The sequence below is a fragment of the Schistosoma haematobium genome, chromosome 1 (genome assembly GCF_000699445.3).
Source record: "Schistosoma haematobium chromosome 1, whole genome shotgun sequence".
NCBI classification, from domain to species: domain Eukaryota; kingdom Metazoa; phylum Platyhelminthes; class Trematoda; order Strigeidida; family Schistosomatidae; genus Schistosoma; species Schistosoma haematobium.
This window is the reverse complement of record NC_067196.1, coordinates 88,318,419-88,345,453: the sequence shown is the minus strand read 5'-3', so window position 1 is coordinate 88,345,453 and position 27,035 is coordinate 88,318,419. Positions and strand designations below refer to the sequence as shown.

General features: G+C 36.1%; 1 protein-coding gene across 1 annotated transcript in view; it reads right to left on the bottom strand.

The window, feature by feature from the left end:
• Nucleotides 1-4,592: 4,592 nt before the first annotated feature.
• MAP1A (Microtubule-associated protein 1A) overlaps nucleotides 4,593-27,035 on the bottom strand; it is a 47,763-nt gene continuing 25,320 nt past the window's right edge. Inside the window, exons 12-14 of the mRNA XM_051209963.1 lie at nucleotides 26,851-26,922; nucleotides 24,267-24,792; nucleotides 4,593-8,468 (exon numbers count right to left, since the gene is read on the bottom strand). Coding sequence (XP_051075448.1) covers nucleotides 24,275-24,792; nucleotides 26,851-26,922 — 590 coding nt within the window. The 3' untranslated portion in view covers nucleotides 4,593-8,468; nucleotides 24,267-24,274. The remainder of the gene's footprint in view (nucleotides 8,469-24,266; nucleotides 24,793-26,850; nucleotides 26,923-27,035) is intronic.

The following is a 27,035-nucleotide window of genomic DNA, read 5'->3' as shown; positions in this document are numbered from 1 at the left end:
GCGGCCAAACCGAAACATGGCATCAGAGCTTGAAGTCACTAACTTCTAGTCTCAGCCATATTGTCCGCCGACCACCATTCCCCAACCCACTCTGTCCTGGGCCTTCTTTTCTAGTTCCATCCAATTTTCGTTCATTTTTCTCATGTCTATTTCCCTTTTCCGGCGTAATGTGTTCTTTGGTCTTCTACTTCTCCTCCTCCTTTGGCCTTCAGGATTCCATGTAAGGGTTTGCGTTGTGACGCAGTCGAGTGCTTTCCTCAATATGTGTCCTATCCAATTCCAGCACTTCTTCCTAATTTCTTCCTCCGCTGGGATCTGGTTTGTTCTCTCCTACAGTACGTTGTTGCTAATAGTGTCCGGCCAATGGATCCGAAGTATTTTGAGTAGACAATTGTTGATAAACACCTGTATCTTCTGGATGATGGCTTTCGTAGTTCTCCAGGTTTCCGCCCCATACAGTAGAACTGTCTTGACATTTGTATTGAAAATCCTGACCTTGGTGTTGGTTGAAAGTTGCTTTGAGTTCCAGATGTTCTTCAGTTGTAAATATGCTGCTCTTGCTTTGCCGATCCGCGCCTTCACATCTGCATCAGACCCACCGTGTTCATCAATGATGCTGCCCAAATATGTAAAGGTTTTTACATCTTCCAAATCTTCTCCGCTAATTGTGATTGGATTGGTGCATTCTGTGTTGTTTAGGAGAATACTGCTTTTCCCTTTGTGTATATTGAGACCTACTGCTGCTGAGGCTGCTGTTACACTGATCGTCTTCTCCTGCATTTGTTGTTGTGTATGCGATAGGAGGGCCAGATCATCTTCGAAGTCTAGATCGTCTAACTGCATCCTATCTGTCCACTGTATCCCATGCTTCCCTTCAGTTGTTCACATCTAGATATACTTTACAATAAAATAAACAATATAAAACTAGATATTAATATTCAATTGTCATTATGTATTTAAAATGACACTTTCTATAATTGAATAAATATATATTTACATAAAATTCTATTCTATCAAAATAAACAACTTTTCATATTGTCTTGAGGTTACGAGTGCATTTTCTTTTCTCTATTTTTTTTCGTTACTTTTTTCGTTGTTGTTTTCATTGTCTAATGAACTGAATTCTACTTTGTTTTTAAAATTAAAAAAACTAAAAAAAAAAAGTTGCTATGCAAATTTACATAAGTGTAAATAACTTACTTGATCATTTTCATTTATTTTATTTTTATTTCTAAAAATAGAAAATTTTTAAAAAAAAACATACCGTTATTGATTATTTGTTTGTTTATTTTTTTTCAAAAACAAAAAAAAACAAAAGGAAAGGAAAAAAGGCAAAAATTCAAATTGTGCTCTCCAAGGTCAAAAGGTGAAACTTCATGAATATGAGATATTGTGGTTTATTTCATTTAGATAATAATTATTCAAGTGAAGTGATAGATCTTTATGATGAACTAACTAATGGTTTAATACTGATAGTTGAGAGAAAAAAACTAATGATAAAAATGATAAAATCAAAAAGAAAAAGAAAAAAGAAAAAAACAGAAAACAAAATTGAGTGAAATTGTCAAACGAGTTCAAAATGATTGAGAAATTTCTTTTTCTTTTTCTTTCTTTTTTTGTTTTTTGATTTCCTATCACTGTCAGAATCATACATTATGTTAAACATATTGGATTAAAGTTGAAATTTGTCTGATATATCACAATTAAAGTTTGATTAAATAAGTCAATGTTAAATTGGTTTCTATTTATTTGTTAATGTTAGTTAGATTTGAAGATTAGATTATGGGTAACTTTTGGGAACTATTTATGGACTGTTACTATATATATATTTTTATTGTATAACTACTATGTGATCATATTATATGTATATTCATGTTCCTTTTATCATAAGAACAAGGCCATCTGTTTAAATATCTGGGCTACCTGTCCCTTCCTTACGTACTTACGCCCATTACTCCCAATGGAGGATAGGCCGCCGACCACCATTCTCCAACTCACTCTGTCCTGGGCCTTCCTTTCTAGTTCCATCCAATTCTTGTTCATTTTTCTCATGTCTATCTCCATTCCCGGCGTAATGTGTCCTTTGGTCTTCTACTTCTCCTCCTCCTTTGGCCTTGAGGGTTCCATGTGATGGCTTGTCTTGTGAAGCAGTTCGGTGATTTCCTCAATGTGTGTCCTATCCACTTCCAGCACTTCTTCCTCTGCTGGGATCTGGTTTGTTCTCGCCCACAGTAGGTTGTTGCTTATAGTGTCTGGTCAACAGATCAGAAGTATTTTGAGTAGACGACTGTTAATAAACACTTGTATATTTTGGATGATGGCTGATGCTGACATCTGGATATTTCAAAAAGTTATCTGTTTTCTTGTTTGTTTGTTTGTTCTAATACATCATTATGGCTATTAATCGCATAACCTATTCAGGTGCATTTGTGAAATGTTTCCGACATTTCGTTGCACAAGTTACACAAGAGCCCAATTAGTGACATCATCGTTGATGGTAATATACATCTAAAAGAATGTAAATTATTCAGATGTCGAGTCCTGAACTGCTAATATCTAACTGGCGACCACTCAAAATTTATGTCAAGGATCGATCAAGAAATAAGAAAAGGGAACTTATTGACATACCTTGTGCCGAGAATTCTGTATTGTACCAAAAATATAACATTGAATAAAGCCACTAATAATAATTCGCCTATTGGCTACTATTATATGATTTACTATTCTTAAGTTATTCCCAATTTATTAGTTACAATCCCTGACAATCATAACCAGTTTTTGGCTTGATCTTGTATAATTGTTATTTTCTATTTTATGGTATGATGCGGTTTCGTTTGCTTGTATCTAAACCAGGTATGTCTGATGATAAGTCTTATCTATTGAACGCTATATTAGTTTCCTAAGCTATTCTGGTAACCCGCAAGCTAGAACTACACAGTAACCCGAACACCAGAGAGAAGACGCAAGTATGAGGGAAGATACTTTACTCCTAGGTCCATTTTATTACAGAAAATATAGGGTTTTTATAATATTTTAAATGTCCTTGGGTCGCTGAAATATTCTGGAATGCTACTAAACATAGTAGCCAACCAATCAGAGCTTCCGCATGTGACGTTTCGCTACCTTGATATTTCTGGCCAAGACTTCAAGTGAACACTGATTGGACGAAACACTTCTTAGTGTTTCTTGATGCTTGCTTGTCTTTTGTAAGCGATTTCTGGATCACCACAATATCTGAAATACATAATTCATGCAGTAGAAGCTGTTTTCTGGATTCAAACAGGCTGGGCTAGGCGGAATAATCAATCAAGATTCAGAGTTCGACTCTAGGCTGCTCGTACTAATTTATGTGTCATTGGTCAGGTCATTTAATTTGGTGTTTCTAATTGGCGGTATTATCACGTGATATATTAACAAAGCATAAGACATAACAATTAATGAGATTTTAACGTTAATAGAGATACTGTTAACTACTTTTAATAAGATGGTGGAGAAGATTTGTAGCTCAGCAGGATGATTTTGATGTAGTTTTGTTCTACCTGAAGTTTGTGCTGATTATGTCGTTCAGAAGGACGATAAAAGCTCCACGACCAAAACATCCAGCTCAGAGAACAAAACTTCATCAAAAATGTTTTTAGTAATGATTGATAAAGAATCAGTGATACATAGTGTAAGATACTGGCTTCCCAACTACTTTCTAGTCCCAATAAAACGGAACATAGGAAGTATGGAATGAGCTTTATTCTGGGGTTAGTTTATGCACAGAAAACAAGGATACTAGTTACAGGATTGTGTATAGCCATAAGGTTGTAGGAGCTTCTTGAAAAAAATCCTAAAATTAATAACAAATACGGTAATTATCTAATCAGCGTAAGCAGAAAATAATTAATCGTTTTCTTCAATTTACTTGACATTTTCAGGAAAAAATCTTGATAGGTTGAAGTAATCTCAGCATTTTCATGGCTTCTAACGACTTTATCAATGAATTATCAAGAGCATTGAAAAACAAGTGTTTTGATTTCTGACTAGATCGTTCATTTTAAACTTGCCAAATTAGTTGTACTGTCAATTTAGGGGTTGTAGAGATTGTTAAGTTTTTTTATTGAGATCATGAACCGATTGATGTTAGACCACCATTGAAAACCTGGAAGCACTGGACGGCCGTTTCGTCCTATTGTAGGACTCCTCAGCAGTGTACATCCACGATCCCACTCGCGGGATTCGGACCCAGTGCCTTCAGTCTCGCGCGCGAACGCTTAGCCTACTGAACCACTGAGCCGGCCGGTATCCAATGGTGTTAATGTCTAACTTCATCGAATCCACGAAGTTGCGCGACCATCTTCCATTGTACCGAGGTAGATACCTGTTTCTACCCGACACGTCATCTGGTTTTCATGAGACTAGTAAGCTTATTACTTCAACTTATCATCCTGGAAGTTCAGTTCTGTCAGAAGCAACCAAGTGGTTAGGATTTTGAACGAAATACGGGCTAGTGGATTTCAAAAAGCAATGGCATTTAAAAGTTAATATGGATTTTTTTTAAAAGATATATGCAAACGAAGAAGCTGTGGTGGTTGGTATTCGATATAATCCTTAAACTTCGTATACAGTTCGTCTTGATAACCGTCACTAGATAACGCCCCAACGGTATGTTAATCAGAAGGCGAATACGAAGTGTTGATTACGCTTATTACGGGACCACGCACATACAGATATCCAGAATTACAGATGCGTTAAACAAGCATAGAAGAGTTATGCCGAAAGGCAAGCAAGCGAGCGAGGAGTCAGCGAATATGAATACGAGCAAGCGCGTACAATTAAGCGAGCAAGAGCAACGAATATAAATAACATGCACATATATATGCATAGTGAAATGAATGAGTCATCGAATCAAATAAGTGGTTAGTAGTAAGATTAGCATAGTAAATAAATGCATGGAGCGTAAGCAATATTCAGGCATACATGTTCATACATTCGTAATAGTAATAAAGATACAATGATATAGATAAGTTGTTGTTAGGATGACTCAGTTCGTTAATGAGTTAATAAAATGGCTTAATTGAATTAATTGTGAACAAACTCAATTTCATGTGATCTGTTACAAAGCATAGCTAGATGAACGTCTAGATGTACTAAGTTCAACCAACTATTTTGAATAATTCAGGATCGAACTACTGTGCTCCTTGAAGTCATATTATTTTGTCGAATTAAAATTGTTTACCGAAGTGATCTGATCTATATGTATGGTCTAGCTTCAACTGTCTCATGATCTCAACTATTGAAATGACTACAATCTCCAAAAAAACCTATGGCTCCAGCTATATTTAGGAGACGGGAACGAACTACATTGGGAAATGATGAAGGTATACGATAGATCACTCAAAATGCTTCCGATTTATCTACAGTATAACATCTATCAATAAGATGTGCCAATACACAGTTCCATCTTGGCACAATTTGTCAGTGATAAGCAGTGTTTAGTCTTTGTTGTTGTTGTATGCTCTGAGTTGGAAGATTTTACTTTAAAGGTTTTCATCATCTTAATCAACGTATAGAAATTAATTCCACCGAAATCATTCTGCTAAGCTGATATCTACTTCGATTAACATATTAATCGACAAGATGTCCTATTAAGCTATATCACCCAAGATAGATCATAGACTACATTAATTACGTAACTCTAAAATAAGTAAGTCACCAATTTCTGAAATAGTTCAGATCAACAGTCAATAACTTCATGAGCTAATTCTACATCATAATTTAGTACTTCCAACATTCTTTCAATTAATTTCAATACTATCTATAGTTGAAAATCGTACACTAACTGACGGTTAGGTATATGTAAATATTTATCCCATCAACCTCAGTCAATGATTGTCTATACAATCTTCACAATGAGGCATTAAATCTTAATTTGACCAATTTCATCAGTCAGTTATCATCTAAACTTATTTTTAATTCAGTCAAAATGAAAATGAATTCTATGCAATAAAGAACTGATCAGTTTTTCTTCTTTTTTTTCTTTTATTCTACTTTCTTTGAAACCAACCGATTGTTTTTATTCCGATCAATTGAACCATAGACTTATGGTTATGATTTCATGACAACTTTGTCTTTAATTTCAAAATCCGAAAGAAAATAAGGAAAAATCAATTTTGTTGCTCAAGGAAAGTTAGTTAGGATAGTTTCTTTTGTGTTCAGATCCTGAATGATTTAAAAGTGTTTCTTATAATAGACAAAGTAAAATTAGATTATCGGATATAAATTCAAGTATGTTACATTACAGGATCTATTTGAAGAAGAGAAATCTACTATGGAGGACAGTAAGAAGGGGGTCAAAGAAGCACTAACTTCAACGTATCAGGAGGTTCTGAGCCGCAACAAGCATCATCATAAGGACTGGAGCTCCATCGAAACCCTGGACAAGATTCAAGATAGGAAGAAGAAGACAGCAACTAATAACAGCCGAACAAGAGCAGAGAAACTGAAGGCACAATATAAATAAACAGGAACAAATAACCAAGTGAAGAAGAGCATTAGAGCCGACAAGAAGAAATACGTGGAAAACCTAGTAACGACAACGGAAATAGCTGCAAGAGAAGGAAACATGAAACATCTCTATGACATAACGAAGGAACTATCAGGAAATTATAGTAAACCAGAGTGACCGGTCAAGGACAAAGAAGGCAAGCCAATCACTGAAATTCGAGAACAGATGAACGGATGGGTGGAACACTTCGAAGAACTCTAGAATAGGCAAGCTCCAGTGAATTCACCGGACGTCGAAGCCGCACACACAGACCTTCCTATAGTTGTCATTCCACCAACAATCAAAGAAATCATCGGAAAAATGAAGAGTGGGAAAGCAGCAGGACCTGACAATATACTGGTGGAAGCACTAAAGCTAGACATAGAAGTAACTGCAAGTATGCTTCACACTCTATTCAAGAAGATTTGGGAGGAGGAACAAGTGTCGAAATAAAGACACCTCATCAATATACAAAAGAAAAGAGATCTGAGCAAATGTGAGGATGACACAAGCATAGCATTATTATCTGTACCAGGAAAGGTTTTCAACAGAGTGTTGCTGAACCAGATGAACGACTCAGCAGTCGCCCAACTTTGAGGTCGACAGGCTGGATTCCGTAAACATCGATCATGCACAGACCAAAACACGACACGACGGATCATCGTTGAACAATCGATTGAATGGAATTCGTCATCATACATCAGCTTCCTTGACCGTGACAAGGCGTTTGACAGTGTGGACAGAAGGACCTTACAGAACCTTGTTTGACACTATGGTCTACCTGAGAATACCGTCAAAATCACCCGGGATTCATATGACGGACTACAGTGCAAGGTTATGCATGTGGGTCAGCTGACTGACACACTCCAAGTGAGGACCAGTGTCACACAAAGCTGCTTACTCTCCCCCTCCCTCTTTCTTCTGGTGGTCGACTGGATTAGGAAGACCTCGACAGCTGACCAAAAGTACGGAACAAAATGAACAGGTTGGATGCAACTAGGCGATTCGGACTTCACACATGACTTGACCATACTATTCTATACACACTAACAAACGCAGATGAAGATAGTGTAGCAGTAGTCTCTGCACCATTGGGCCTCAAAATACACAAGGGATATATGCAAAATAGAGAATGCCAACCTAGTCACGCTTCATGGAGAAACTTTGGAAGAGGTAGAATGTTTCACATCCCTGGTCAGCATCATCGATGAACAAGGAGGATCCGATACAGAAGTAGATGAAAGGATTGATTGGCAAAGCAAGAACAGCCTTTCTACAATTGAAGAACATATCGGACTCAACTGTCAACCAATATCAAAGTCACAATCTTCGATACCAATATCAAGACAGTTCTACTATATGAATCTAAAACGTGGAGTACTTCTATAACCATCATCAATCATGTACAAGTATTTATAAACAGTAACCTACACAAGATACTCAATGTTCGTTGGTCGGATACCATCAGCAACAGCCTACTTTGAGAGAGAAAAAACTAGCTTCCATCTCAAGAGTAAATTAGGAAAAGATACTCATGGTGAATAGGACATACGTTGTGGAAATCACCAAACTGCAAGCCCTAACATGGAATCTTGAAAGGAAACGGGAGAGGAAAATATCAATGAACGCATTGCTCTGAGAATCGAAAGCAGATATCAAAAGAATAAACAACAACTGAAAAAGAGAAAGGAGGACAGAGTCAGTTGGTGAATCCTGGGAGGGTGGCTTAAGCTCCTCCACGAGAGGTAATAGGTATAAGTAATTAAGTATCTAAGTAACATTTCAATCTCTTTAAAATAAGTCAAATAAAGGTATGTTATTGATTAATGTTATATGGAATGTAAGTCACATGGTTAATATAAACAGTATTCTAACAGAATCAAATTTAACATGATAAAATATGGTAGATTTTCTTCAACAAACCCATTTTTTGATCAATCTAAATAATAATAGAAAAAGATAAATTCTATCAGAGCTATTTGACATATATATTAGAAGGATACATTTAAACGAATAGTCTGATTGTACATTAATTTATTAAGGTATTTACTTATGTGAAGAAAAAAAACCCAACTGAAGTTCAAACAAACGACAACATGAGAACAACAGGGACCGTAAAGAAACATAGATCATACCATTCTGGATATTAAATCAATATGACCAGAATAAGTTTCATGTATGTGTGAATTGTTGTTTTTGTTTGTTTGGACATTTAATAAGAGTTTCGCGCGCGCGACTCACGAGCTTTTTAACCAAAGATAGATATTGGTTAGCAGTGGAATCCAGTTTGACGCACGTTCCGTCCTATCTGAGGCTCGCCAGCTGGATGTACCTGCATCTGAGTTGATGTTCACTTTGGGACTCGAACCCAGTACCATTCGCTTCAAACGCCATAGCGTTATCCACTTAGCTACTGAGTCCTGGCAGCCACTTGTTTGTGCAGTGGGGTGAAGTTGAAATTCACTTGGTATTGTTTACTTGAATCTTTCCATTGATTTTAGGACTTCAGTTGATCAGTTTCGAATTATCACAAGCAAGTAGCTGGGTTTGAGTCCCAGAGTGAACATCAACTCTGAGATGCAGGTACATCCAGCTGACAAGTCCCAAATATAACGAAACGCGTGTCCTGGATTCCACTGCTAGCCACTATCCATCTGTATCTAAAGGTTGTTTGCTCATTTTACTATAAGTTTCAAGGCTGAATAGCATATATTATCATCAGTTAAAAGTGTTTTGAGTTGAAATATCATCAACTAAATTTATTATTTCTAAAGAGAAAATCTCATAATTATCAAAAAATAAGTCTAGTTATAAGGTGGTGGTTAGAAGTATTCTATAAGAAAACTTGGACACTCATCAGTAAAATGTACTTATAATCTTGAAGGAAATGATGCTCTTTGGAGGATTCAATCCAATGTCATCTAGCTTCGCAATCACAAAAGTAGTAAACAATATCATGTATTTCTAGTCCTTCCTGGTACTGTTCGAATTCTTTCGATCTAGATATTCATAATTGATAAACAAATATTATAAAATACCAGTGTAATTGCTATATGATTTTATGCTGCTGACTAAGTACTTACTATAGATGAAGTATATAAAGAACAAAACCTTTGAACAGTTTAATGATAATGATTAAAAATACAGACATCAAAAAAATATCTGAACGTACACTGATGCAACGTAATTTGTGACATGCACTCACTAGTAACTAGCTCAAAAAACATTTTCCCAAGTTGTGCTGAGAATCTATAACCACATAAATTTAGTTGTGAGATGGTGGGGAATATTTGTAACTCAGGTGGATGATTTTGATGGGGCTTTTTGTTCTCTAATCTAGATGGTTTGGTCGTGAAAATTATGGAACGCTGCTTCATGACCATACCATCCAACTCAGAGAAAAAAACACTTCATCAAAATTTGATTGTGTTGGTAGTTGAACAAACATCTTTCATGGTGATAGAAAAACATTACATAATACTGACTAAAGTTGAAAATATAAGTCACTTTGTTATGATTTAAGAGTCTATACATGATTCACTTCTTATGAGATCTGATAACCCCCGAACATGACATAATGGGATCATGAATGTGCACTGTCTAATAATCCTGAAATAAGATGTAAAACTATCTACAAACCTTCCAGTCTAATGATTTTATAATGGTGTCTTATCATTAAAAATAAAGTTGGTTTTTCTTCTTTTTATCGATTGCAATTACTATTGCATGTAGTCAAGAGAGAGAGAGAGAAGAAAATGCAGTAATTGTTCATTTGAACATTATAATGTGCAATTAATTAAAATGGAACATGTGATCATCATGAGTATCGTGAATAGAAATGTGTCTAGTGTGTGTGTGTGTATGATGACAATAACCTGGTTTATTTCACAATGTTAAGCTGATAATATTTAAGTGTACTTCAAAAGTTACCATAAATAAAGCATATTGGTAGATTACTAGTGTCAGTTCATAGATACTTTCCAAGTATTGGTTTCATCTCTTGAGGATACCGAATAAATCTTATGTTAAGCATAGGTTATTAAACATACATGATAAATTAATTAGTTAGGCAGTGAATATTTATCAGATGAGGTAGTTTGGACATTTACCACGTATACCAAACCACTGCCTACCTTGATAAAAGATGTTATCTAGCGCAGAGACAAGTTGAAGGAGAAAGAAACGTGACATCAGTTTATGAAGACGGTTACTCGTGATCTGAGATATGTTAGTAAATATAGACTTTTTGTAGGACCCGTGATTTTGTCGGCATTTAGATCGAACGATGTTGTCGAAAGGGCTCTCCACTTTAATGGCTCGAGATCTGACTCCAAGGTGATTGTAATGATTACTGTTGTTGAAATATATATGTCGCCTATTCTCGTATATAATCATCGACTTTAATCGCGTTAGTCAATAAAGGATTTAGATAAGTCGAATAACGAGAATGGATTTGTGAATAACATATATTTTGTGTATAAAGCGAATGGAATAGAGGGAAGAGAAACGACGCGCAGTGGAGATGGCTGGTAAGCCAACTCCCATTTAACCAAACGTTAACCAATAATCATAGTTACACAAAATTAAGTTACAGACATGTGATGAGTAATGGGATAAGAAATGTTTACACACCTACCGCGCTCATATAAAAACAGTCAAGATTGATAAGCGAATAAATAACAAGGTCAGAATGTGACTCAAGTAGAATGAATAGAATGGGCTGTCCGAAAGCTAGAATAAGGTATATGGGCTTAACATAACAACCGACACTGCATGGCCCTCTTGTAGAAAATAGCTCATTTGCGAATATGAGCAAATTAATGAGCGTACAAAAATTTAACATGCACTTATGTTGTGATTGTCTGAACGATAAAAAATAACACGTTCCTGTGGGCGATTCAATATATCGTGAAAACAGTAATAAGTTGTTTGTGGGTATGATAGCGAAATAAATTGTGAAAATAAGTAGAGTAGAATCTGACAGAAATTGGTCTGTAATGCCGACAGAATAGTGAAACACGAATATGTTCTGATGAGCCGCATTAGAGTAAATAGCGTCGAGTAGCGATGTGTGGATTTGGATTTAAATACGTAGCGTTCCTGTTCGTAGGATAAGAATAGTCAAGCCGTGAAATGATAACTGCATTGACGGGTGATATTCGTTGCTTTACTGCAATTGATAATAATCACAAAATGTGAAGTCAGTGTACGCTGTCGTTTGCGTTATGACAGATGCATTGAGTTATCGTTAAATATGTATTAGTAGAATGACCAGAGGAATAGTATAGTGGCTGAGTAGACTAGGTACGTAGAGTCGTATTCCTTTCTGGTCATGAAGCCTAGAGTGGTTTGAGGGAGATGTGCTCGACCTCATTTGTTACAAAATCGTACTAAGGCGTGACAAAAATACCAATACATATGATTAGCGATAGCGACCTATGAGACTGACTTGGATGTGACGAACAAGAGTGGATCTTCGAGAGACCAACTCTGAGCTCTATGTTATGATATACAGTGCGATGGGAATAAAATAGTAATTGCAATACTCGAATAATGTTTTTGGGCGATGAGTGATGCGGTATGCAGTTATGCATGTGGAAGAATAGATAAGATGAACGTAATGGTTACTAATCAGCTAGTAGCTAGAGGCATCCACAGACATATTAGGAGGCGATTTCGAAATGAAAAATGTGCGATATGATAACATAAAATATGACCTCGACTAAGTGAATGAATGTAATAATAGGCCAAAAATGACATGGAAAAAATTGGAACGAACTCACTTAAAGCAGGAAAATTTTACGTTTTTGAATAATAAAAATATAGTCCAATGAGTTTTGAATGACATAACGTGGAGTGTTCATAAAATGATAATTTGTTTGGTGAGTGATATGATTGCGAAAATTTGATGTCAGCACGAACAAAACTAATAATCCCACATTCGGTCATCATTTGACAATAATGTAATAATAAGCATATAATGATAATTTGAATCATAATGGAACATTCCGACGAATGGATCAATGAGAATAGTTGACATGAGGACAAAGTATCGATAAGATAATACGACCTGAACATGTCCATACCATGATGCACAGGTTTTGCTGATTGCGTCGGACTGGAGATTGTGCTGGCTTCGCTGAATTTGTTCGTCGAAAGTATAGAGTGCAGAAGTTTCTTCATCGACATAGCTTGCTGCGTTGAGTTCGTCGTCAACGGCGGGCCCACCACAGACCACATGGTTGGGATCCTGACGATAACCACTGTCAGGGACTATAGATATTAGGATGTGTAGTTTAGAATCAGTCGCTATAGCACTGATTCGTCCACTTTTTGTCTTTATTTAGATCTTTGGTTTTCAGATTATTTTGAACTTATTATTCCATCAATTCGTTTTTTCATTTTCAGTTATGTCTAATTTCTCTTGCTACCAATAATCTTGTTACTAATACCACTACTACCACTTATACTATTACTGTCGTGAACAAGAACACCAGTAGGGACAACCGAATGTAGAATCTGAGATCCATACAATCATTATTTATTTGCAAAATGTCGACTGATCATCTCAGACTTCATTGTTCTTGCGTTTCCACACCAATCATTCTCTGTTCTCCTTCTCTTTTCTTTGATCACCTTAACCTTCTGCCGCCAGGCATTTCACTTTCGACTAATGACACACTACTTATATCTGTCGACGTCACTAGCACACACTACAATACAACGACAAAAACAACAACTACTACTGTTCTGTTACTTGTCTTTATAATTTCATTATGCTCTGCAAATGTGTTGCGGAAATTTGAACCGTTGCTTACGTATCGGCCTGGAGTCACTCCGGAGGATACTGCCGGTCCCAAGCACGGATAAAGGAAGAGGGATGGGCATGGGGTTAGAGACACAATCCCGTAGAAAACTAACTAATTACTTACTTACTTACTTAGGCCTGTTACTCCCAATGGAGGATAGGCCGCCGACCACCATTCTCCAACTCACTCTGTCCTGGGCCTTCTTTTCTAGTTCCATCCAATTTTCGTTCATTTTTCTCATATCTATTTCCATTTCCCGGCGTAATGTGTCCTTTGGTCTTCCTCTTTTCCTTTGACCTTCAGGATTCCATGTGGGGGCTTGTCTTGTGACGCAGTTGGGTGCTTTCCTCAATATGTGTCCTATCCAATTCCAGCACTTCTTCCTAATTTCTTCCTCCGCTGGGATCTGGTTTGTTCTCTCCCACAGTAGGTTGTTGCTAATAGTGTCCGGCCAACGGATCCGAAGTATTTTGAGTAGACAACCGTTAATAAACACCTGTATTTTCTGGATGATGGCTTTCGTAGTTCTCCAGGTTTCCGCCCCATACAGTAGAACTGTCTTGACATTTGTATTGAAAATCCTGACCTTGGTGTTGGTTGACAGTTGCTTTGAGTTCCAGATGTTCTTCAGTTGTAAATATGTTGCTCTTGCTTTGCCGATCCGCGCCTTCACATCTGCATCAGATCCACCCTGTTTATCAATGATGCTGCCCAAATATGTAAAGGTTTTTACATCTTCCAAACCTTCTCTGTCAATTGTGACTGGATTGGTGCATGCTGTGTCGTATCGGAGAACCTTGCTCTTCCCTTTGTGTATATTGAGACCTACTGCTGCAGAGGCTGCTGCTACACTGGTCGTTTTCTCCTGCATTTGTTGTTGTGTATGCGATAGGAGGGCCAGATCATCTTCGAAGTCTAGATCGTCCAACTGCATCCTATCTGTCCACTGTATCCCGTGTTTCCCTTCACATGTTGACGTCTTCATGATCCAATCGACCACCAGGAGAAAGAGAAAGGATGAGAGTAAGCAACCTTGCCTGACACCGGTCTTCACTTTGAACGATTTTGTCAACTGTCCTCCATGCACGATTTTGCAGTTTAATCCATTATATGAATTATGTATGATATTGACTATCTTCTGAGGCACGCCGTAGTGTCGAAGAAGCTTCCATAATGTTGTTCTGTCCATGCTGTCAAATGCTTTTTCGTAGTCAATGAAGTTGATGTAGAGTGATGAATTCCATTCAATTGATTGTTCCACAATGATGCGTAGTGTTGCGATTTGGTCTGTACACGATCTATCCTTGTGGAATCCTGCCTGTTGGTCACGAAGTTGGGCGTCTACGTAGTCCTTCATTCTGTTTAACAATACCCTGTTGAAGACGTTTCCCGGTATTGAGAGAAGAGTGATGCCCCTGTAGTTATCACACTTGCTGAGATCGCCTTTCTTCGGTTATTTTGATCAGAAGTCCTTCTTTCCAGTCTGTTGGTACTTGTTCGTCATCCCAAATCTTATTAAAGAGAATGTGGAGTATCCTTGCAGTTGCCGCTACGTCTGCTTTTAATGCCTCTGCTGGAATGTTGTCTGGTCCTGCTGCTTTGCCACTCTTGATTTGTCTGATGGCCATGCTGATTTCTTCAATTGTTGGTGGGTCAACATTGATTGGGAGGTCCGTGGGTGAGATCATGAGTCAATTAAAGCTAGACCACCATGGAAAACCTGGAAGCATCAGACGGCCGGTTTATTCTATTGTGGAACTCCTTGACAGTGCTCATCCACGATCACGCCTCGCAAGATTCAATTGACTCATGATCTCAACTATTAAAATTAATAGAATATCCACAAAACCCCTTCTGATATTAATTAACACATGCTCACTAAAGACTAGCTTCAAGAGGTATATCCTGGAGTTCTAGTGAAATGCAGTGACCAGTGGAGTTCAACCGGGTCAGAAATGAAATAGTAACTCACTGAACACAATGGTGGACGGTTGCGCAATTTGGTGGATTAGCGCAGTGGTCTAATGGTTAAGCGCTCGCGTGAGAGACTTATATGTCCTGGGTTCGAATCTCGTGGGAGGGGCGGGACCGTGGATGCGCACTGTTGAGGATCCCACAATAGGACGAAATGGCCGTCCAGTGCTTCCAGGTTTCTCATGGTTGTCTAGCTTCAATTGACTCATGATCTCAACCATTGAGATTTTGTATGTCATTTATTGGTTAAGTTTTATGAATAAAATCTATTAACAAAATACATTCATTAGATAATTCTTTTCATTTCTTTGTTTAACCTAAATGTTACAATGTCGCTTTGAACCTGTAAGAAAAGGTTTATAATCAGTTCAGTTTCTAAGTCACTATGGTTATATATCTATGATAGGGTATACTTAGTTGATAGATTTTAATTGTAAACTTATCTTTATTATTACTATATCTATTCATTGCATATAATCTCTATATAAGTATATTTCAATCATGTATATGTATAATTGAGTAAAACAAATGCATTAATTGAAGAGACTCTTATTTATTACATGTGTCCATATCTGAAGATTGAATAAAGCTATAAGATTTTAGATGAGTATTACTATTACTACCATTATTATTATGACTATTGTAATGTGATTGAGTCCAAGTCTATTCTCTTTTTTTTAGAAGAGAAAAAGTAAAATAAATAATTCATTGATGGAGTAGGCAATTAGATTATAGATTACTTTCTAATTCAGGTTTGATAGATTTATGTTTCTAGAAAATACTTAAGTCACATAATGTTTCAAATATTATAGAGAAAATGAATTTCAGATAGAACTATCTATCTGAAGTTTATGCTGATGATGTCGTTCAGAAGAACGATGAAAGCTCCACGACCAAACCATCCGGCTCAGAGAACAAAAGTCCACCAAAATCGTCCACCTGAGCTACAAATCTTCTCCACCATCTCAGAGAAAATGAAATATTTAGTCTGTCGAAATATGGAAGTATGGAACTTGAAGAATTGAATTATTGACCTGTTATGTTTGAAGAGATTATGAGTTCACTTAATCTCCGAACGGAACGAAGACTCTAAGACATGATGACAAATAAGTTAGCTATTCCGATGCATCCCAGCTCCGCTAACTAGAGGAAGAAGTTCAAGTTCGAAAGAGGGGAATATATTCCATAAGCAAGCAGAAGCACGAACAATAACAACAACAAGCACAAATCAAGAGTGTATATACAGTATAAGAATATCCTTGGAAAACATTACAAAATATCATACTAAAAGATACAACGAACCAATAGTGTTTAAGATCCTCCTAAGTAAGAAATACGACATGAAAGTGTGAATGAGCACTTCCGGAGCAAAAAAAATCAAATTTTCAAAATAGAATTACAAAAAATAAGGCGCTTACCAAGTAAGTTCTGGGGATCTAGCATCCCCAACATTACCATATATATATATTATTCGCTTATCAATTCTTGACTGTTTTTATATGAGCGCGGTAGGTGTGTAAACATTTCTTATCCCATTACTCATCACATGTCTGTAACTTAATTTTGTGTAACTATGATTATTGGTTAACGTTTGGTTAAATGGGAGTTGGCTTACCAGCCATCTCCACTGCGCGTCGTTTCTCTTCCCTCTATTCCATTCGCTTTATACACAAAATATATGTTATTCACAAATCCATTCTCGTTATTCGACTTATCTAAATCCTTTATTGACTAACGCGATTAAAGTCGATGATTATATACGAGAATAGGCGACATATATATTTCAACAACAGTAATCATTACAATCACCTTGGAGTCAGATCTCGAGCCATTAAAGTGGAGAGCCCTTTCGACAACATCGTTCGATCTAAATGACAACAAAATAACGGGCCTCACTAAAGGACATTTGTTTAATATTTATTATTTAATATTTTTAATGTCATAATTTCAGGTTTTTACTTAAGTTATTGATAATTACTGCATCTTTTATGTTTCATAAATTACAGTTGACTAACTATTCACTCATTACTCAGTTTTTTACCCTAAATAACCTAGTTATGCATATTTAATGTATACTGGTTTGTATTATACCGTTGTTGATATATTGATTAATTCTTGATCAGTCTTAGCTGGCATATTTGTATCCTAAGCGAATCCCCTTCATGCAGCCATTGTCTTGTATTCATTTAACAAGTTTCAAATAAGACAAAGTACGAACCCTGGATCCCACTGTTAACTAAGTTCTGTCTATTCTTTATAACTTAGTAATGAACAGAATGTAATTTCCTACTTATGAAGTGTTTTAATTGACGTATATAATAATGAGGGTATTTGTTCTCGTGTTACGTTCGGCCGTTGGGTATAGAAGAAAATCAGTGAACTAATGAGGTCATAAGTGTGATATTTATATAAGTGGCTTTCAAAAAGTAATCGTTTATTTTTAAAAATAATTATTCTCCATAATCTCGCATTAACCGAAAACAGGTATTGTAACACTAAAAATTATACCGCATCTGTTTTCTCCTACTTTACAATTCTCTGATAGTTATACTCGATCGGATACTGACAGAACGTAACAAATTTTAAGTTTCTTTAAGAGTACAATACCTACACCGATCAATCAACTGAACAGTAAGCAACCAATTTCAGATTTGTATAGTTACAATTGAGATAGACGTTACCATTGAGCTATCCGGGCCGCGACTAACCTCCTGTAGGACTAAGGTGTATTTACAAGTGATTGACCACTGGATGGTGATCAATGTCATGTATGCCAGGTCCTTCTTAGTGCAGATCGAGTCTTATCGACATGGGATCGAACCCGTCAGAACGCATCAGTTCCCTCAAGATTATAGGTACATCTTGCTGACGAGGGCCAAGTAGCACGAAACTTAAATCCAGGGTTTCCTGTTGACTACCTTCAACAACCATCCTGGACTTGTGTAGTCTTTAATGTTGAATGAATTTTATTGATTGCTGCTGGAATAGAAGCTGGGTGAGGCCAGTTCAAATCTCATAAACAGGTCATCAAGCCCTTAAAGAATGTAACTACACACTGCCAACGGGTTCCAATTAACAAGTAACCTACACAACATGTTCCTTTCTAGCTACTTCTAACCACTTAAAATGAGGTTTTCATTGGAATGAGAGTTGTGGTGTTATGATACTTGTATAAATATCAGAAGAGGTTTTGTGGAGATTTTAGAAATTTCACTAGTTGAAAACCATGAGTCAATTGAAGCTAGACCATCATAGAAAACCTGGAAGCATGGTGGCCGTTTCGTCCTATTGCGGGACTCCTCAGCAGTGCGCACCCACGATCCCGACCACCACCTCCCGCGAGATTCGAATCCAGGATCTATCAGTCTCGCATGCGAGCGCTTAACCACTAGACCACTGCGCTGACCGGCATCCAACGATGTTAATGTCTAACTTCAACCAATCCACGAAATTGTACCATCGTATACTATTGTCTTCACTGAGCTGATACCTCACAACAGACTTGGTTGAATAAATCAACAATTTGCTTTTACAGAATTCAATAGTCAAGTATAGACTAATCCATTCCATTTTATATCCTATACTTTATATATAAACCATGAATGCCCAAATATATCAGTTTAGCTAAGATTATAAACTAATATTCAAATTTAGAAAACAAAATAACTGAAAACCAAATCGTTTCACTGTGAAGTGTCACAGATTTCAGTGTAACAACAGGATATATGATTCAATTTAAACAATCAGTATGGAAAAAAATAAGAAACATCCTGTAAATAAACTTTCAATTGTAATTTTGCTTAATTATTCCTTTACTAATTACATAATCAAGTCATTTCTATCATAGAAAAAACTATTGGTATGTAATAAATCAGTATAAAATAGAATAGGTCACTGTATTTGTTTATTTCAAACATCAGTAAACAGCCCAATCAAGTTTTCATTGATTGTTTTGTTATGAAAGTGGTCATTAAATAGATGGATAAAATATTATAAATACCCTCACCTTCCTCTAACATACACATGTTGAGATTAGATGGTGGTTGGAGGTAGTTGACAGGAAACCCTGGACCCGGGTTTCGTGCTACTTGGCACTCGTCAGCAAGGTGTACCTGTAATCTTACGGGGGCTGATTATTACGTAGGACGAGTCAGTATAAACAATGATGCGACTTCCATGTAAGATCTTATAGATTAGATAGTCCAGTGGTAACGTCTCTGACTGTGAAGCTAGGTGACACGGCATCGAATCCGTCAGGGAGCAACAGTTCCCTCAAGATTACAGGTACACTCTGCTGACGAGTGCCAAGTAGCACGAAACCCGGGTCCAGGGTATCCTGTCGACTACCTCCAACCACCATCTAATCTCAATATATAGTGCCCGCAGTGTCGAGTCACCTAGACTGGTGGCCACATTGCAACATGGTAGATAGCATTCGATCTGCACTAATAAGGACTAGACACGCATGACATTGATCGCCACCCAGTGATCAATCAATTGTGATAACATACACATGTACATGATTCAAGAGAAGGATATAAATAAGTTCGTTGAATAAAAGAATTTGTATGATACACTGAAATGAAATATCTGTTGATATTCACTAACGCTTAATTTTAAGCTATTGTATCTATTTCCCAACGGTACACATATATCAACCTTACTTCAGTTAATAAATGAATTCGACGTACTCGCTCCGTAAGTCATAAACAATGTAAAACTTGACACATATGTCCGTCAGTTCAGGCTGCCACACTATATAGGCATAGACATTTGAGATTATCAATACAAATTCCGTAGTAGTAGAAGTAACAATAAGCTCAGTTAGTCGTAGACAAAGTACAATTCAGCATTAACAAACATAGGTTCAAGCTACCATGTTTCCTAACAACACAGTCGGAAAGAGAACGATAAGGATAAAAATTAATAAACGTCAAAATGATAGTAGTACCCGTGAAAATGATATAATCAAACAAAAAATGTACCATGAAAAAGTTTTGAATCCAAGGAATTCTAATGATTGATACGAAAACTACGGATACAGAACGGATACATCTGGTTTTATACAACTGACTTTCACCGATGTCATCAAATATAGACCAATGATAATTACGAAGACCTTAACCAAGACATATGTACCTTCCTGTTTATATCAATAGTCAGTCTTAATTTGACTACCTCATCTTTTTCAATCCTATTCATATGGTATCCAACACTCCACGACTTGAGTGGGCGGTGGTTAACCATATGTAACTCATGTCTCAGTCATCCAAATTAATTAAGACTCATAATCCCATAAACAGATAATTACTCATCTCATAATTTCACTATAAATTCTAGAGCTATGGTTTGACTATTACCTTCCCTTCACGTGTGAATGATTACAAAAAATTTTTTCACAGAACGTTAACCACTTAACTAGTATTATTGATAGTTTATCATAAAATCATATCATAGTATTTCACTCCACGAGTTTCTCATGAGATCCTAATTTCTATTCCTAATAATGTCATGACTGTACACTGCTGAAAAATCTCATACTGAAGAGTAAAACAACTGTTCAGTGATTTGTGATTTTCAATAGTACCCTAAAATTAATCTGTAGAGAATAACAATGATGGAGTTTTGTTCTCTGAGCTAGATAGTTTGCTTGTGGAGCTTTCATCGTTCTTCTGAATGACATTATCAGCACAAACTTCAGATAGAAGTGAAGTGTCCGAATAGAATAGAGAATACAATTCACAACATTAAATCAATCTCTGAAAAACCTCTTCACCTAAATGAAGAATACTTGATTTATTATGTATTTAGTGTATTCATTAAAAGAATCATTACAAGAGTCATAAAATCTATTTTAGAAAAAGTATTATTAAATTTTTAATAAGTATAAATAAGCTATTAACTGATTTTACATCCGAGAAAAACAGTTTTCTGAATGTATACACCATTTTATTACAGATCAACGAATCAACTAATTTTAAATACATCATTTTATTACAGTTTTGTAACTTATAAATGATAAAACAAAAAGGAATTTCAGTCTTACATGAAGAATTTTTATTCATTACAATTCTGAATAATTAAAGCATATAAATATATATAATACGGTCGAGAGTGGGGAGTAAGGTCTCCCTCTCTCTGGAAATACTCTCAAATGGCCACATGCATACAAAGACCATCAGGGAAGTCTTACTCATTGCCTTCTCGTGACTGGGGTGTTGTTTACGAAATTGATAAGACGAAAAGCTCATGTCCGGTGCTTTAACTGGGTCGTCAACCGAGGGGAGATGGAAAACCCTGAATCCAAATCAATCATGCACAGGGCTCTAGTATCCTGAGCGGACAAACGGCTATCATGGGACTGCATTTCCTTCGACCTTTTGGTAGAAGGTTCCGGGTGTGGCCCCCCTAAGAAAACCAACTGCTTCGATGTTAGCACCCGGACAGTAACATTCGATTTGTGTGACGCATATCTATTTGGTGCCTTATTGTACCTATGGGTATGTGTTTATATATATATATATGATGAGTTACTGGTGTTTTTTGCAGTCAGTCAGCAACAACGTAGAACTTCGTACGTACGTACATCAGTTCGACTTGCCACACTACATTAGCACAGAGATGCAGTTGTCGATTCAAATCCCGTAGTGGTAGAGGCGGTAAGAGTATAAGCAGTAATCGTGAAGATTAGGGTCTGAAGATGTTATTCAAGGAGTATAATACAGTGAAATAAATTTGGAAAGAGAAAAAAAGAGGCAAGGAGGATTCAGGAGATTAGAATTTGGGAGAACACAAAGAGTGGATGCACCTGCGCCATTCCAAACGATTTTGAGCCATGTCATTCAACGTCTCTAACCACCGGTTGCTATCATCTCTCGGTCCCCAACCAGGTAGTCTACACCTATCAACACGGCTCAGTCCACTAAGTACATGAACTTTACTTCGATTATATGGTGGTGTGACCCGTACACATGTTATTATTGGTGTTGCATGCAAATACGTTCACATTTAAACTAGCGTGAGTCATGAGCCACAATTTTATGCTATTGCATATTATAAATTCAACTACACGAATAATAATGATGAGTCCGTTAGCTTGGATATATTGTATTCGTTGTGTTCGATAGCCAACATACATAATTCACCCGTTCTCGATTCATCAATCATGACATGAGAAAATCCAGCCCAGGGATGGGACTTTTAAGATAGTCATGATATTGTTAGAAAAGACAATGAAATAAGTTAACATCATATTATTAACACTTCATTACGATATGTATGGATTACGCAGTATTGACACACTACATAGGTCATAATGAAATCGATGTGTAAGGCTACAATGATAATTGATATAGTAGTAACATCAAATGTGTCATCTCATTAATTTAAAGGCTTCACTACCGATAACGGATACTCGTGGTGAGCTATCTTAAGGAAGACCGATATCAATTACCTTTGTTGTGAGAAGGAAGCATCGTTATAGATCTTATTTTTCAGAGAGAAGCACATTATTGTCATCAGGCTCTTGTACAAGTCAGCACGACTTCACTCTCGGAATTTCTAGTTTTACTGCTATATAACTTGCTTGGTAAGATATACCCCGAAAAAAACCAGCGTTTCAGCCAATATATCTGGATTGGGTCATGATATGCAGGCCTAATCACATATCAAAGCAACAGATACGACGAGTTCTACATTGCTTTCTTTGTCAACAAAGTTGGTTCGTATCAAAAACGTAGTTTTTGTGGCTAAATCCCTTAACTTTCAAGTAATAGGTCCAGCGTTTAAATCCAGTCACGCTTACTTTTGTATAGCAAGCCAGGTAGTAGTATCTATCTCTGACACAAAACATGTGACTTACATATGGGTACATCAAACTGTATAATCAATCTTTAAATGTTACTATTACACACTTCATTCTTTTAATAATGGCAACAGTAATGAAATGCATTAAGAATAAAGTTGATTCTTATCCAGATGAACAGTACTTTATTCTCTGACGTTATACCAGTGTAGATATCTTGAATTAGTAAATGATGAAGGAAAAAACAAGTGGAATAATGCATATAAAGATTTAATTTTATGAATTTCATTGTTCAACAAGAAAGAAACAACGCATTATATGAGTTATAATAATCATGTAGCAATAAGAACAAGGAATGTATTATGTGCGTGTCAAGAAGGATGCGGTGACCAATACATATATATAATATTGGCAAAGAGATAAATAATAACAGTAATAATAGTAAGTTTGTACTCCAGAATAGAGACAGAAATGCGTTTGGCTATATATATAATGCATATTTAGTCCTTTTATCATTAAAGAAGCAACATCTTTCACCCAGTCATACATACATTTAAAATGAGAGAAATATTACAAGCGTTAAAATGTTGAGTATGTGAAGAAAGTCAATCGTCAAGCAGATGCACATTAAAAGAAAGATGCAATAAAACAAATTTACTATGTATGTATATATAAATGTATGTGCGAGAGAAATAATAAGAGACAGCATATATGAGGCAGCTCCACAACTTAATGGGTAAAAACTGACTGAATCTTACAATAACGAAGACGATAACAACAATAACAACAACTAGAAACAAGTGAACAACGTAAATATAATAATCTCTTTAAAAACCAATCGAATAAAATAACTGAAAAGCCAGTCAGAAGGTTTATCGATATACACAGAGGGACACATACACAATGTTTACTTTCTAATGTCTTCGAAAAAAACTTTAATACTGTAAGATTCCTACCCTATTTCTCGATGTAGCAATATGGATGGATAGCTGCTCCTGTTAATACGCACGCACGCACGCACACACATATATACGAAGATATAGAAATGAAATACTATCCTGTTTTTTAAAGCCGATACAACTGATGAAAAGATGAAGACTGAGATTCATCAGTTAAAAATTAGTTATGTACGTCAGTGACATGCTGATACCTTTTTGGTTAAAATAGGTCTATACGATAGCCTGGATAGTTAAGAGGACCATCGCCGACAGCTGAAGCTTTTTCATTTAATATTTGGATAGATGAACGTGAAATGACGGCGGCAACATTAACATGACAATTGTTAAGACGTCCAGCATTCACACCAAGCCATACTAATAACTCCTCAGTTTCATAGGCCAATATTAAAGAGACATCAAGTTGTGCATCATCACCACCCCATGATTCTTTTCCTACGACTAAGGATTCTAGAAGAGAGCATGTTGGTCTTACATCAGTGGCTACATAATAACGAGCTCGAACACGTTTAAACCACTCAGCATCAACGTAATTTGAATTTCCACTACCTGGTAGAAAAGCAACATCAACATAAATCGGTTTGACCTTATCATATGGAGGAGCCTTTGCTATACCTGGAGCATGACCAGAGGCAATAGTATAGCCAGGAGGATAACTGACTGGCTGGTTGCTTATACTCGAATGTATTCCACCAACACGAGGTGCAAGAGAAAGACGACCTATGAGCAGAATACAAGTAAAAAAGAAAGATAAGTTTAAAAACAGAAGCTTCGTTTAGAAAAAACACCAATATATGTTTTTAAGGCGCAATAATAAAACAGAGAAATGAGATCAATGAAATGTCATATAACTTTCTGACTATCAATTATAAAGTGAAATAGGCATACAGAAAAATGAAATACAACGAATAGAAATAACAAATGGTAAAAAAATATGCCTATACACTGCTATCGAATATGAATTATTAGCAATTTAAAACATTCATGTCAAGCAGTCTCGTGCATTAAACTTTAATTTATAACAAGAAATCCTGAGCACTTCAACTTTGGAAGTTCACACAATTTTTTAGTATATATAGTTACCATTATCTCCATAAAATCAATATATGTGATTAATACAAAGAGAAACGAGAAGGAACAACGCGTTTCCGACCATTGGTCAAATAAGCCTAATAGTTTTGTAACGGAGACTTCTAGAAACGACAATTATCTACCAGTATTGAAAAATAAGAAAAACGAGATCTTTTTTTCACTGAGACCACAATCTCTCACCCCACTCCCTCCTACGTACAATTCGAATGACTGAGTTTGGAGCATCATCTCTTAAACATGTGATGGATTAACCATGTTAATCACTAATTTATATCTGAAACAAAACTATCAATAAAGCAATAACTATTGAAAATTACAATTAAAACAAGAAAACAAAACTGATACATAAGTAGTTAATCATTTTTTTAAGAGCAAAGGCGAATAGAAAAGAAGAGTGGATGTACAAATTGCTTTATAGATACAGTGGTCAGGTTTGTTAAGGCAGATGTTGATAGCTTCAATAAAAAGTAAAATTGAAAATTTTTCCTTAGGTCTACTTGGATTAATTGGGTGATTACATATAGAGATTTTAATTTGCCTCAAATATCCTTCACTTAACCTATTAGGATCCTCTACAAAAAAACGATGGCGGATTTCTCTCATTTTTCTTCTGCTATGAAGGCTCAACCGGAACAGCTGAATTGATAAATACACGAATGAGGGGAATTCAGGAAGTCCTTGTTTCTGGTTCTAATAATACGACGCTTGTAGAATAGACCACACATACAGCTTAGCTGTAGTAAATGCTTCATGAATCACTCCTATCACGCGTTGTGTCGTTAGTTTACTGAGAGTGTCGTTTAAGACCTTTAATTTCAGGAACACATGCTTCTCGAGGACTGTAGTTATTTCTGACTTGATTCTAACCTGAATCGTCTTTTTTTCATGAGTTTCAAATAAATATGCATTCGTGGTAAGTTGCGGATGATATCTAAGTTTTCTTTCTTCAATGGGACCAACGAAGATAACTTACATACTAGGATTTTTTTATACCTGAGAGCTAAAAAAAAACTATAGAAATGAACGTATTGAATAACTATTGTTGATAATTATTATATATGGGCTCATATTACAGATTACACCGTTTATGTGAGGGCCTTTGGTAAATTTAACTTCTAACATCTAAATGTAGTTTTTATCATTCTCAAACTTGTATGGTTGTGATTTAACGGTTTCAATATTTAAAACGTTGAAGGAAACTCAGCATGTCATTTGAATTAAATTGATGAGCAGCTAACGTTTTCGGAAACTAAACAATTGCGAGGAATCCAGAGAACATCTCGATACTATTGTGAACAAATGCTCTGAGGATAAAACTTTGATTCTAAAACAGTTTAAGTCAAAAAAACTTCAGTTCCCAAAACACCCGAGAAAAATGTGCTCAACTATTCTAGGGCTACACTATCCACCTTTCAAATATAACCTTTACCAATTGAGATACAACTTTGAGAGACATGGAAAAGAATTGATAAACTTCACACAAAAATCCGATTTAAGAGTTTCATCAAGCAAACATCTAACTAGGTATCAGCCTCCGACAAAATTTCGGACTCCAGACTTAATATCGTTTATAACCATTGCTTAAATGATCAGTTACTATATATTGAAAAAAAAGATGAAATAAACCAGAAAACAATACTAATACTAATAATAATAATAATGTTCGTCTATCAATCTTGAACTTACCAGTTTTTGTTGCACCCAATGCTGTACTACCACTACTACTGTTGACAGATGTAACCCTCCTCGTCAAATGAGCTGAAGAAAAAAGAGGGGGGAAACGATCAAAAACTAATTTATTGTCAGTAAAATCAAACAGAAATTGTCATACTCAGAGTATGACGCAGAAACAAACAGAAATATAGTATGAC